Consider the following 15,089-nt stretch of genomic DNA (forward strand, 5'->3'; position numbering starts at 1 on the left):
TTGGGGATAGATCCTCCGGGCCAGCAGATGAAGACAATACACAAAACATTTTCATCTATGTAACAACCCCTTCTTCCCCCCATTTAATGGGCTTGCCAGCTCACAAAGCTCCAGCGCTGCTGTCTCCAGAAGGTGGAGATCCCATACTTTTGCTGGCTGACCTTTTGAAGAGAAAAGAAAGGCCTGTGACTACAAAACCGCTTTTAGGACTGGGACACCCTCTGTCTTCTCATCTGGTGGGCTGTTTGTTGAAGGACTCAGCATATCTGATTCCCACAGGACCCACAGTTAATCCCAGAGGATGCAGGAACAGCTGCATCTGGCAACTGCAAGAAACTGCAAGGTGATCATTCTCCTTAGTGTCCAAAGGATCGTGCTCATGAAGTAAGGAGCAATATAGGGGACAAAGCACCATCTGCCCAGATCTCCTGAAGAGCCTAAGTACCCTCAGCACTCTGCTGAGCTAACTAGCGTGTGTGGGGAAACCCTGGGTCCAATGAGTCCTCAGACCATAGGGATTCCCCCCTCTCTCTGTGAACTAGGCTGCCTTCCCTCAGGGCTGAAGTGCTCATTCCTTTCCTCTGCTGCTCAAGAAGCCTCCAGGCTTTGTTACTCTATGATATCCCCAATCTCCAGAGGGTAGAGAGATTTCTCTGGCTCTTCTCCAGCTTGTGATTGCCACTGCCACCACTCCCTCGCCCCTACCAGTGCTCAGGGATGGGGCACAACACTAATATTCTGTGGCAACTGCAATTAGGGTTGGATGGGCAAAGTTATTGAGCAGCAAATCTCCACACACTAGCCTTTGGCTAGGACTACTCTTGTTCCCACCTTCTGGCAGTGACCACTGCTCCCTGCCTCTCAGAGTTAAGCCAAGTCCCCACTACTTCCCCCCCTTTCCCAGCCAGGCCACATCCTAGCTGGGGAAATTCCTTCCCAATTCCCTTCAAAGTAGGATGACCGTACGTCCTGTTTTGGCCAGGACAGTCCCCTTTTTAAGCTCTGTCCCTGCCATCCCAATTTTTTTTTTTTTTTTTTACAAAAATGGGCATTTGTCAAAACTGATCAGCCCCATCCGCCGGCAGCGTGGAGCTTAGGGAGGGGTGTGTCAACCTGGCCACGGGCGGCATGGGGCACGGAGCTCGGGGGGAGCTCAGCCCCAGCCCTGGGCGGTGGGGGGATGGTGGCTCTGGCGAGTCCTGTGGGTGTGTGGGGTGGCTCAGGCGAGCCCCGGCTGACCTGGTTTTACTTTAGAAAATATGGTCACCCTACTTCAAAGCCTTCAGACTAGAGGTTATGTGAGTCATGCCTGGGTAATAACTTTCTTGTGTGAGTGCTAGTATATGTAAAAACATAGCAAGATGACTTCTATTTCACACCTCTATGTTTGAATCCAGTCTTGTAGTTCAACACACTCACTCTTCCTTGGGCAATTGCATTTTCTATACTCTCTCAGTGAAACATTTAACTTTGGCACAGGAAGTGTTTAAAAATTATCCCCTTTTGAAATTCCAGCTGAAGTTTTTTCATGTTCTTCTAGTTAAAGAACCACGAAAGGCTATGGTGCTTAGCAAGGTTTTGGGGGAAGGCACGACTGGTTGTGGGAAGAAAATCAGTTTGATTTGTATGTTAGTTAATACAGACAGAGAAAATATCTTAGCATTAAACCTACCTAGTAATACCTTAGATTTGAACAAAATAAAGATTGGACTACTAAACCAATTACAAACCAGACATATAACAAGCATGTATTTTTAAATGCTTAATGTAGAGCTAATTCTAGGAGAAATACATAACCTAAAGTATAAACAGCACACCATAAACACTTTGGGCCAAATGAATTCATATCTGGAAGCTTGTCTTTTCAGTATTTTTACCAACAGTCAATTAAATTAAATAGAGTGACTAACTTGGTATATACCTTATCAGCTTTTTCTAAAACACCCGTGTGCATTTGGTAATGATAGTGAAATACAGTAGATGGAGATTTACATATCCACTTGGAGCGTACCTTGTCAGTGGGAAACAGGGTGACTGCAGCATGTGATAGCGGCGGGCGTGTGAGCTGTGTGTGGCTGTAATAAGCAAAGGTTTAACCTAGTTACTCTTCGAATTTATTGTACTGTTGAGAATTGTACACAACAACAACAAACCCCCACGTGATAGCAAAGATAATTACATGGGCAGACGTTGAAGTATGTCGCAGGAGATGAAAAAGCGAAAGTGAAAGCGACTGTATCGAACTAGTAGGAATTTAAGCACCCAGACAAGACAAAGCGTGAAGAAATATATGTTCCAGTTTATAAATGACATGGTGATTTAGGTTGAAAAATGGAGGTAATTGCAAACCTGCACAGCAAGGAAGGCCGATGGAAAACCAAATAAGGTACAAAACTGCCTCTGTTTTAATACTCAATAAGGGGAGAGATCAAAATCTGCAATCGTTTTTGTCTGAGAATTCAGGTTTAAATCAGGAAGACATAAGAAAGGAATGTGACTATATTACCCAGGATGGGAGCAGAGATAAAAATAAACCGGAGTCAGCTAGCAGCTAACTCTCTGCGACAGTTTGATTTAAGTATAAAGGATAGTTTTATACCTTTAAAAAGCAAACAATTTTAGTCTCAACTATTAAGAAATAGATTGGATAGCCTAATAATGAGGCTCTGTGTTTAGAGCTGCAGTCACTTCTCTGAGCAAACGAAGATATTTTGGGAGGGATTAAACAAGCAAATATTTATTATGATGCCAAGGTTGTGTTGTTTTTTTTTAATTCAAAATTTACTACAACCTCAGGATGAGGAGCCAATAATGTCTACGAAATATTTTACTAAAGATCCTTATCTGCAATATTTTGAAGGAAAAATTGGATTTAAAGAGAGATCAAGGAAAGTAGATGAAAAGTAATTATTGAAGAGAATTGTGCAACTTTTTTGGGGGGTGGGGGTGTCTGTATTTCCCTGTGAGAGCTCTTCTTCCGTTTTAGTATCAATTAATGCTAATCATGGCTTTTTATTGGGCTATTTCTAGTTTCTCTCTCTCTCTCTCCTGCAAGTGATTGAGGGTCTGTTTGGGAGTGAGGCTGGAGCTGAGTGGAGCTACTTTCTCTTTATTTGATATAAGGTTTGGGGTTTTTTGTTTTGTTTAGGGTTGGTGTTGGTTGTGGATATAGTTTTGGCCTTGCAGGCCGGCCTTGCTGGCACTCCTTTGACTCCCCAGCCGTGGGGTGCAGACACCACCCATTCTCACAGATGATGAGGTTCTTGATCTATGGTGATGATTTGCAGAGCTCACCTTCAAAAATTTGCTTCTGTGAAGAAGTGTGCCCTGGCGAGGGGAAAGCAGCTCACTTGTAAGAATATAATGTATGCCTCTTGCATGAGCAAAGCTGTTAGCACACTGAGCCTTGTTAATCTGGTTGCTGTGTGATGGACACCTCTGTGTCCCTGTTCTGCCTCCAGGGCCGGTGCAAGGAAGTTTCGCGCCCTAGGCGAAACTTCCACCTTGCGCCCCCCCCCAGCTAACCCCACCCCCCCACGGCAGCTAACCCAGCCCCCCACCCGGGGAGCCCCCGCCTCCACAGCAGCTTCCCGCCACACCCCCACCCAGGGAGCCCCCCCCCTCTGCAGCTAACCCCGCCCAGGGAGGCCCCCCCCCCCCCCGCGGCAGCTAACCCCAGCTCTGGGAGGGAGTTTTGGGATGGGAGGGGTGCAGAGGGATGGGGTGCAGGAGTGAGGGCTCTGTCTGGGGCTGGGAATGGGGGCTTTGGGGTGTGGGAGGGGCTCAGGGCGAGAGTCAGAGTGTGGGGGGAGAGGGCTCTGTCTGGGACTGGGGATAAGGTGTTTGGGGTACTGGAGGGGCTCAGGGCTTGGGCAGAGGGTTGAGGGTGCAGTGGGGGGGTGAAAGCTCTGACTGGGGGTGTGGGCTCTGGGGTGGGGCAGGGCTGGGGATGAGTTTGGGGTACAGACAGGCTGCTCTGGGACAGGGGCCAGAGAGGAAGACTCCCCCCCAGCTCTTTCCCTGCCAGCAGCAGCAAGCTCTGGGGTACGAGCCCCCCTTTCCCACCTATCCCAGCAGCACACTCACCCTCCCCACTGTCACTGCATGTGCTCCTAGGGTCCCTCTCGGGTCCTGGAATCTCCCTCGCCTCCCCCATGGTGGGGCGCTGCGTGTGCCTCCTCCCCTGCTGTTGCCCCTGACTGTAGCCTCACTGGGGATGAGGGATGAGAGTGCCTCTTTGCCCAGCATGGGGCAGGAGCAGTGACTGCGGGCAGAGGGGTCTCCTGTGCTGCTGGAGTGTCCCATTGGAAAATGAAAGGGTCTGAGGGGGAAGGGCAGGCTCAGAGTGAGGCCTTGGCTACACTTGCAGATAGATGTACAGCGCTGTGAGTTAAACCTGACTTCGTGCAGCTGAGTAGGGAAAGCGCTGCAGTCTGTTCACACTGACAGCTGCCCAGCGCACTGTCGTGGCCACATTTACGGCAATTGCAGCGCTATTGGGAGCGGTGCATTATGGGCAGCTATCCCACAGAGCACCTCTTCCCATTCTGGCGCCGTGGGTTGTGGGAAGGGGGCGTAGGTGCGGGGCATTCTGGGTCCTGTCCCAATGCCCCATGATGCATCGCTTCACATCCCAGAAATCCCTTTGTTTCCATCCACCTTTGGTGCCATCTTTCAATGGTTTCTGTGCAGCGCGATCTGTCTGAGGGAAATGGAGCCCGAACTGCTGAGGCGTATGCTGACTTATCTCGCCAGCACGTCACGTTTGGTTGTCGAACTATTCCTTAAGATCCAAAGTGACAGTGAGAGTGAGGAGTCCGATGATGCTATCGAGCCGCGTAACGCGTACAACACGAAATTGCTTGTGGCATTCATGGACATGCTCAGCACCGTGGAAAGCCGCTTTTGGGCTTGGGAAACAAGCACCGAGTGGTGGGATCACATTATCATGGAAGTCTGGGATGACGAGCAGTGGCTGCAGAACTTTCGGATGAGAAAAGCCACTTTCATGGGACTGTGTGAGGAGCTCACCCCCACCCTGCGACGCAAGGACATGAGATTTAGAGCTGCCCTGCCAGTGGAGAAGCGGGTGGCTATTGCAATGTGGAAGCTGGCAACTCCAGACAGCTACTGGTCGGTCGCAAACCAGTTTGGAGTGGGAAAGTCGACTGTTGGAATCGTGTTGATGCAAGTTTGCAAGGCCATTAATCGCATCCTACTCAGAAGAACCGTGACTCTGGGTAATGTGCAGGAAATAGTGGATGGCTTTGCACAAATGGGGTTCCCTAACTGTGGAGGGGCAATAGATGGGATGCACATTCCTATTCTGGCACCACCCCACCTAGGATCCGAGTACGTTAATCGGAAGGGGTATTTCTCTATGGTTCTCCAGGCGCTTGTGGATCACCGTGGGCATTTCATTGACATTAACACAGGCTGGCCCGGAAAGGTGCATGACGCACGCATCTTTCGGAACACTTGGCTATTCAGGAAGATGCAGGCCGGGACTTTTTTCCCAGAGCGGAAGATCATGGTAGGGGAAGTCGAAATGCCCATTGTGATCCTTGGAGATCCCGCTTACCCGTTAATGCCGTGTCTCATGAAACCCTATACAGGGAGCCTTGACAGCAGCAAGGAATGGTTCAACTACAGGCTGAGCCGGTGCCGAATGACTGTGGAGTGTGCCTTTGGCTGTTTAAAGGCCCGCTGGTGATCTCTGTATGGGAAGCTGGACTTGGCCGAAAACAGCATCCCCGCAGTTATATCCGCGTGCTGTGCCCTCCATAATATTTGTGAAGGGAAGGGCAAAGGTTCACTCAGGCATGGACCTCTGAGGTTCAACACCTGGAGGCTGAATTTGCACAGCCAGAGAGCAGGGCTATTACAGGGGCCCAGCCGCAGGGCTGCAAGGATTAGGGATGCCTTGAGGGAGCAATTTGAGGCTGAAAACCAGCAGTGATATCTGATGCCCTGCACGGGAGTGAAGTGCAGTAGTTCCAATCTTTAGGAATCAGTGTTTGCTAAGCAGACTTGCAGTGCCTGTTTATTTCCAGGGATAAGGAGTCTTTTACTTTATGCAATAATAAAGAATGTTTTCAAAGCCAAAAAATCCATTTATTGAAAAGAAAAAAAAATTATTTATTGAAAAGAAACAAGGGGGTGGAGTGGGGAACGGTACAATCACAGATTCGCATATGTCCTGTCTGGTGTGCTGTGCAGTGAGTGCTGCATTTCAGGATAGCTATACTGCATGGTGATGGGGTTGAGTGCAGAGGGTAAGGGTCGTGGTTTTCAGGGCTGGATGGTGAAGATACTGGTGTTGGAGGCAGCTGGTGGTGTGAAGAACACGGAAGTTGGGGAAAGTGGGTTGGAGGTGACAGTGGGGCACAACGGAAAGAGTTTTGGGACAAGGGCTGTAGGTGGGGGGTGGCGTTTGCGTTTGCGGTACTGCTCCTCTTTCTGCATGGCTACGAGCTCCTGGATAGCGTCTGCTTGGCGCTCCAGGATGCTTATGAACCGATCCGTGCTTTGCTGCCGGTGCTCTGTGCTTTACCGCTGGTGCGCTGCATTTTCCTGGCAGATCCTGCTTTCTCTCTCCCTCCAGTTCTGTGCTTTCTCATTCTCTTTAATAGATTGCCGCATCACTTCTTGGAGCATGTCTTCTTTGCTTTTTCGCGGTCTCTTCTTGAGTCTTTGCAGTCTCTGAGCAGGCGATAAGAGGGACGGCTGAGGTCTCAAGGTTGATGCAGCTGTATAGACAAAATGCAACATTTAACAGAGGCAGCATTGTTTATACCAGACAGAGTAATGATTCCCCCCGCACTTAAGGAGTAGAAAACACACAGGGTCTACACAATACCATAATTTTCCCGTCCGAAACAGAGCACACACATCCCACGGGAGCCTCAAAATGGTGAGTAAGGGGACTGATTGTTTCAGGGATGCACTGTCCTCTGGGTTTCTGTGCCTTGGGGAGAGCCAACAGCTTCAGGGGGCACCTACACTGAACACTGTCCCAACCTTTTCCACAGGAGTTCGTCCCGGACGATATCTCGCTGCTGAGGGTGACCTGGGAAGCAAGGGAGGGTCTTCTACTGCAATGCGGCTTCCGCCCTGGCCCATATGCAGCTTGCCTGTGTGCAGCAATGGTTCCCCCGCCCCTCGTGGCACAGTGGCGCGGACACGTTAGCCTGGCTGGGACAAGGACCACGGTGGCTCTCCCAAGAAACCTGCGCAAGCACATTGCACACTTTCTGGATGAGACATTTGAGGAGATTACCGAGGCCGATTACCGCGATGTAATAAACCACATCAATGCACTATTCCGCATCTAGGCATGCATGCCTAACCCTCCTCTCCCAAAGAGCCCGCACCGAAAAAATTCCTTCCCGAAAAAAAAACAAAAACGCTTACCAGGAACCTGCTCTTCTGTTTGTCCTCCACCAAGTACTGGCCGCTGCGACTGGCTACCTTCCTCCTAGCTCGAGAAGAGCTCCTGGCTGCATGGCTCCAGGGATTCCAGGGTGTCTCAATCCGGCCCACCACCATCACTCCCGTTTTCCTCCTTCTCCTCCCTCCACCCCTCCCCACCAGCTCTGAAGTGTCCATGGTGGTGCTTGGAGTGGAGGTGGGGTTAACCCCAAGTATCGCATCCAGCTCTTTGTAGAATCGGCAGGTCGTGGGGGGAGCACCCGAGCGGCTGTTTGCGTCGCGGGCTTTGCGGTAGGCACTCCGCAGCTCCTTCACTTTAATCCTGCACTGCAGGGTGTCCCGGTCATGGCCCCTTTCCATGATGTCCTTTGATACCTTCCCGAAGGTATCGTAATTTCTACGGCTGGAGCGCAGCTGGGACTGTACAGCTTCCTCCCCCCAAACACTGATTAGGTCCAGCAACTCACCATTGCTCCATGCTGGGGCTCGCTTGGCGCATGGAGGCATGGTCACCTGGAAAGATTTGCTGATAGCACTCCACGCCATGCCGGGCTGAGCAAACAGGAAGGGGATTTTTAAAATTCCCGGGGAATGTAAAGGGTGGGTCACATGGTTGGTTACCTGAGCTCAGGGCAATAGAGTTTGAACTGATGACCAGAGTGGCTAGAACAGGCATTGTGGGATACTGCCGAATACTTCTGGAGGCCATTCACAGCGCATTGGGCGGCCACACTGGCGCCGCAGCGCTGCGGTGGCAGCGCAATACTTGCTATTCCTCTCGGGGAGGTGGAGTACATGCAGCACTGCAACCACGGAGATACAGCGCTGCAAATGCCTCACCAGTGTGGATGGGGAGTAAGTTACAGCGCTGGGGGCGGCTTTACAGCGCTGCAACTCGCAAGTGTAGCCAAGGCCTCGGTCTGCCCTGGCAGTGGACAGGGGGGCACTAGGACCCTGTGGCAGCAGTTGTTGCAGGGAAGCAGCATGGAGGAGACAAAGACAGACAGGCTCTGCTCCCAGACAGAGACTCCAGGGGCTGTGAAAGGCGAGCGGGGAGGCCGGGGCGGGGGCAGCAAGTCGGGGCCAGGGGACACTCAGGGAAGGCGTGGGGGGGGCTGCATGTGGGGCCGGGGCGGACACACGGCCCCAAGTATTGCTGGAGCTGGGTCCCTGGCTCTGAATATTGCTGGTGCCCAAGCACCACGTGGATCGGCTTTTAGGCGCCCCCAACCACTAAGCGCCCTAGGCGGCCGCCTAGTTTGCCTAAATGGTTGCACCGCCCTGTCTGCCTCCCTCTGTGTCAGCTGTTAGCATCACCATTTCTCATGTGCTGCCTTAGGGAATTGAGCTGCTGACCAGAAATTTTACAAGATATGGTTAGGTCACTAGTCCCATTAGAAGAATCCCTTCTAATATATAAAGCCCCAGCAGCTCAGCAGGTCCTGTTCTTTCATAGAGAGGTTATTGAATACTGCCTCTAAATCTTTTGAAGCTTCCCTGAAGTATAGACTTGGTGAGTGATGATATTGTGTCTATTGCTGAGGCTATGGCTTGCTTCTAAGTGGGAGCTTGACACGTTTTATCAAGCAGCCTTCTGAGAAGAACCAAGCAGCCACTAGGAAGAATGCACCTGGGCCTGAGGTGGCATCTATGAAAGGCTCTGGGCACCAGGGCCGGCTCCAGGGTTTTGGCCGCCCCAAGCAGCCAAAAAAAAAAAAAGTCACAATCACGATCTGCAGCGGCAATTCGGCGGGAGGTCCTTTGCTCCCAGCGGGAGTGAGGGACCGTCCGCCGAATTGCTGCCGAATATCTGGATGTGCCGCCCCTCTCTGGAGCGGCCGCCCCAAGCACATGCTTGCCAGGCTGGTGCCTGGAGCCGGCCCTGCTGGGCACATCTGTGAGACATCTGAATGAAGTCGCACAGTGAATAAAAATACTAACAGCAGAGGGAACCCTGTGCTTTGAAGGTGCTGCAAAGTGGTCAGTTTAGTCTCTGGAGTTGGGGAGCACAGTGTTCTATGAGCAAACCTAGCACATTCTGAGCGTGCTGCTGAGGGCAGTGTTTTGGCTGGGGGTGTGGGGATTTCCCAGCAGCCAGTATCATCGTCCCAGTCCTTACAGCCTTCCCCCGTTAGTCACTTTGCGGCTACCTCCCTTAATGCCGCGTGCCTGAGATGTGGTGACTGTGGGTCTGGGACCAATGGGGATGATGACCTCGTGGACCATCTGGGTCCTGAACTCAAGATGCCATTAGCAGTTTGCTTGATGAGAACAAGGGTTAACATGGGTGGACATGAACGGTATGTTTTCTAAGCCTAACCTGATTTTACTGTCTGCTTGGTATACTGTGTGATTTGTTCTGTCTGAGTTTGACAGGACAGAAAGTGATGACCCAAGTGCATGTTTCCTTAATCAGTAGTAATGTCAAGGGCTAGTGACTATGTGGTTTATTTCCTTTTTAGCTGGGTCTCTGGATTTCTCTGTCCCGTCTCTCCCTATTTCCCCCATGATGCATGCTGATCCAGTGGACAATCTAACATGTGGGTCGCTGAATGTCATTGGGTGCAGGGATGTTTAAATCCTGTGGATTTTTTAAAAATATTTGTTCCAGAAGAAGGTTGACACTTTTTTTTTTTTTTTGCAATAGATGTACACAGATGGTGGCAACTGAACTGACTAACTTGCCAACTGGAAGGGAGAGGTTTTTCTATGCCCTGTATCCACAATGGCTGCAGACATTGTATTTCCTTTTAGTGTTCCATATTGGCTTGAAAAAACAGTGTAACTTATCTTGTGACTATTATCTTGGATGAAGTGAAGATATCCATGTTGAAGAGCAGAAAATATCAACTGGCTTGCTTCATTATTAGTGATGCTCTTTGTTGTTTGCTTTTTTTAGTGTTTGTAAGACATCCTGTATGATCTTGATAGGCTAAGCTTTGGTCCATTGAAAATTAACCTTATCATGTTGTAGATGAGAGACTTGGTTTGAATTTGGCATTGCATTGTTTCTGTATTTTATGTTCTGACTTTATTAAGCAGTTTTTTAAAAGTCTCTCCCTATATAGTACTTAATCTAGGCGTTTATAGATGGTTGAATCTCCACCTTGATAGCTATTCCTGTTTTGAACTGACACTCGGTGTCATCTATTGCTAAATCGACACTTGACTTCTATTTGATCTTTGATACCTTTGAAAGCTTTATAAGAGAGAGGGATGGATGGTAAGGAGTTTTATTGAGTTCTAGATTACTGCAGATTCAGCCCAGATTGACAGCTGTTTGATGTTCCTTGTGTAAAATAAGTTTGGCATTGTTACAATTCTAGAAGACCAGCATTCCTATCACCAAAAACTACCATCACAGTTAGCAGTCTTGTTCTCAGCAGAGTTCTTACCCTCTTCCTTCAGAGCATGAGAATCCTGGCCAGGTATGGTCTTCTGTGGGAATAAGATATGAAGAAGCAGTAGGGAAAAAGAGACAGTCTACCCACTCCTCTAACACAGGCTGTAACTCATCTCTCAGCATGCAGCTGCCAATCAGCCTGAAGAAAGCCAGAGCCTCCCAAAAAACATGGCTATCAAATTTGCCGAAATATGCAATCCAGCAAAATAACATGCACACACACTGGGTCATTGTGGTTGCACTAGCCATAGTTTGGGGACCATAGATATGATAAGCAGGACCCAATCAGGGAAAACACAGTCTGTGGCCACCCCCTGATTTGGACTTTGAAGCCAAAATGAGATTTTTTGGGGAGGTTTAAGTTTACGTAGGGGCAGAGAAGACTAATTTCATCTCTTCAGGGAAGGAATTATGTAAGCTCTATCATATATAAAATAAATAATTACACATTTATAATTGGTAGAACATCTTCCATACAAATTTGATCACAAAGCACTTTATAGAATTTTCATAAATAATGCCACTTTAGAATAATAAATAATAGCAGGGGAAAGAATTTGCATAGTATTGCAAGGGAAAACAGATACTTGTAGCTAAGGTTTGAAATGATTGCAAGTTGCTGAAGGAGAGAGACAAAGGAAGGCTTTTTTGATGGCAGGAGTAGCAGCAGTAACTTCACTTGCACTGAGAGATGTAAAAAATGGAGGGTCAGAGAAATCTGGTGAACTACTGATGGGCACAGTCTGCAAGAAACCATGTTAAGTAAAATCCTGAAGATGTACAGCCTGCTAGGTGAGATGCTAATACCAAGCAGGCAGGGTGGAGAACTAAGGGTTAGTCAGATTACTTAGAGTTCCTAGAAATGCATTATCAAATTCCTCCTACCGGTACAAGAACATAAGAATGGGCATATTGGGTCAGACCAAAGGTCCATCTAGCTCAGTATCCTGTCTTCCAAGAGTGGTCAATGCCAGGTGCCCCAGAGGGAATGAACAGAACAAGTAATCCTCACGTTATCCATCCCCTGTTTCCCCAAAAAATAGATTATTGCAATTGTTAAAACTATTTCATGGTGAAAAATTCTACGTGAGAAATGTTCACTCTTTCACATTCCATTGCCCATCCATAATTTCCACCAAGGAAGTGCAGAATATTAAATAGCAAATTGTCAGTGTGTGTAGAAAGCACTATATATCTTTGGCACAAAAAGTGGAAGGCAAATCTTTCTGGAAACAGATCAGCAAATTGAAAAATAAGAAGAAAAAAAAGTTTGGATAAATCACAAGAACATATAATGTATTACACACTTTGTATCAGTTGGTGGGTATTTCCCATCTATTTTCTCTCAAGGGCATTCCCCAGAAGTCATAAGCAGAATTAGTCACTTCTGGAGCTTCAAACTGTGCTCCACAAGACTTTAGAGCAACTTTTAAGTAGTGTACAGGAGCCAGTTTAATGAGGAAGAAAAAAAATCTGACAAACCGTGAGATGGATTAAATAGGATAAAATTAAATAATCAGAACTTCTAGTTTCTTTGCTGGGTGTCATTTTAAATGAAAGCTTAGGCCTGTGTGTCGACTGAGCAGAAACTGACAAGTACAGGATGCTGACTCATTGAAGCTACTGTGGTTTTATTTTGCTTATGAGAGTGCATCAGAACTACAAAATTAGCCACAGTATTCTATTGAATTTTGCATTGTGTAGCGTTGCATGTATAAATTTCTTAAACTTTAAAATGGTGCTAAAGCCATTTGATAAGTCTGTGAGCCAATCCCTCTCCCTTAACTTTTACTAAAATCAAATGAGACATTGCAACTAACATCCAATTCGTTCTGTCTATTCTGCATAGATATTCAGGCTTCCATGGAAATGTTCACAAGAGAAATGGCTTGTCTGTGTGTCATTGGCCAAAGTTGAGCTCTCCCCACATAAATGTCTAGTGCTGGCTGCTGCCTTTCACCCATCAGATGTCTGCATGTCAGTGGCACTGTATGTATATAATATTTAAAAAATCTGAGCCTTTTTCAGGTGGAAAGATTGTATTTTGCATAAATATCAAATATGATACCGAAATATTATTTCAAATGTATTGCACTCATCACCATGGTTATCTGGGTGCCTTACAAAGCTTGAGTTGAGACAGTCAAGATCTCCGAGATGAAGCAGCGTGCTTCCCTACAGGTGTACCAGTTAGCTAGAAAACCAAGATCTCAACAGTTGCGAGCACTTGGGCAAAAATATGTTACCACAGTATTTATTTCAGTTCTCATATCACTGATTTCTTCTTTCTCTCTTCCTCTTCCTAATTGTGTGTGGATTTTCTTTTTTTAATGTATGCTGTGGTATGTACTTTTATTAGTGATGGCAAAGTCAAACAAGTGTGCCTTGCACTTGGAATGGAAGATGGTAAAGCTTAAAATAGTTCTTAGATTCTGCCAGAATTCATTCCAGTCTTGGATCAGCCTCCAAGAAAGCTGTCTCCTGCATAAATGAATTATTCTTCCAGTACACAATTCCATTGCACCAGAGGAGCAAGGTTATAATGGTGGTCCTCCTGGTGTTTTAGATGATTTTTTAGGTATTGTAGACCCAAATCCTTAAGCATTTTGAAGGTAAGTGCTGAAATCTTCAACTAGATAGGATATTCTTTGGCTAGCCAATGTAGTGATTTGAAGATATCTTTGAAGTTTGCACACCGTATAAGTTGTAGTTTCCTGTGGGCTACTGTTTTATGCCAAAGTAGGCTACATTGCTGTAGTCCAGTTAGGAGGTAACAAAGGCATATATTATTACCAAGGCCAAATCATCCGCCAGTAGCGGGGGCAGACTCTCATTCAGCTGTAAATGGTGGAATCCTAGAAAAAGCGTAGGGCTGGAAGGGACCTCCAGAGGTCATCAAGCCCAATCCTCTGGGCTGAGGCAGAACCAAATAAACCTAGATCATCCCTGACAGATGTTTGTCTAACCTGTTCTTAAAAACCTCCAATGATGAGGATTCCACAACCTCCCTTGGAAGTCTATTGTGGAGCTTCATTACCCTTATCATTAGAAAGTTTTCCTAATATGTAACCTAAATCTCTCTTGCTGCAGATAAAGCCCGTTGCTTCTTGTCCTACCTTCAGTGGACACAGAGAATAATTGATCCTCATAGTTTTTACAGCATCCCTTAATATATATGGAGACTGATATCAAGTCCCCCTGTCAGTCTTCTTTTCTCAAGAATAAACATACACATTTTTTTAAAATCTTTCCTCCTTGGTCAGGTTCTTCTAAAGTTTTTATCATTTTTGTTGCTTTCCTCTGGACTCTCTCCAGTTTGACCCCGTTTTCTAAAGTGTAGTGCCCAGAACTGGACCCAATTCTCCAGCTAAGGCCTCACCAGTCCTGAATGGAGCAGGACAGTTACCTCCCACGTCTTACATGTGGCACTCTTTTAATACACCTCAGAATATTAGACTTTTTTCGCATCTTGGATCACATTGTTGACTCATATTCAATTTGTTATCCACTGTAAATCTGAGATCCTTTTCAGCAGTGCTACCACCTAGCCAGTTATTCCCCATTTTGTAGTTGTGCATTTGATTTTTCCCTGACATTGGCCACTCTCAGAAATCCCAGAGATCCTCTGCACCCAAAAGAGCAGTGTTCCCCAGTTTTACCTTAAACCACCGCTCATATAAACTACACAGCACTTGTAATTAAACGAAAGAAGGTTTATTTAAGAACGAATAGAGATTCCACTAGGAACAACAGAGAGTGATGGAAACAAATGATTATAATACAAAACAAAATAATAAAACACGAATTAGGGCCTACTCTTTAAAAGTTTCCTTTTCTATCTAATAAAGTAGATTTCAGTCTGTTGCAGAGCTGGTTGGCTTCCCAGGAACCAGGATCCAAACTTTCATGAAAGTTGCTCAACAAAATGAATGGATACAGAGTCTCTCTCTCTCCACCACAATACTGTGCTTAATTATCTATGAGATGACAACTCCAAATGTGGAATTACATTTCCATACATTTAGTTTTAAACAATTTTATTCTTTCCTTTATTTGTTCTGCATGGTTTGTTTAGGAGTGTTTTTTGCATTTACTTTAAGGGTAAATGAAATAGTAGATTTGGTTTATTATTCAGTTATTGCAGACATGGTGAATTTGTACAAGAATAGTGCTATCTTAAGTATCTATTCTAATAGTGATCTGTGACCAGTAATAAACACCGAATTGTCACGTGGCGATTGTTCAGATCTTTGGT

General features: G+C 46.8%; 1 protein-coding gene across 4 annotated transcripts in view; it reads left to right on the plus strand.

The window, feature by feature from the left end:
* The first annotated feature begins 2,017 nt into the window (after positions 1-2,017).
* Positions 2,018-15,089, plus strand: part of OTULIN (OTU deubiquitinase with linear linkage specificity) — a 54,119-nt gene continuing 41,047 nt past the window's right edge. For 2 of the 4 annotated variants that reach the window (XM_005286076.5, XM_005286082.5), the window contains exon 1: positions 2,018-2,386. In XM_005286076.5, coding sequence (XP_005286133.1) covers positions 2,370-2,386 — 17 coding nt within the window. In that variant the 5' untranslated portion in view covers positions 2,018-2,369. Of the gene's footprint in view, positions 2,387-10,078; positions 12,824-15,089 lie in introns of all 4 variants that reach the window. The other 2 variants (XM_065584244.1, XM_065584243.1) reach the window with 2 other exon arrangements.

This window comes from Chrysemys picta, chromosome 2 (assembly GCF_011386835.1).
Source record: "Chrysemys picta bellii isolate R12L10 chromosome 2, ASM1138683v2, whole genome shotgun sequence".
NCBI classification, from domain to species: domain Eukaryota; kingdom Metazoa; phylum Chordata; order Testudines; family Emydidae; genus Chrysemys; species Chrysemys picta.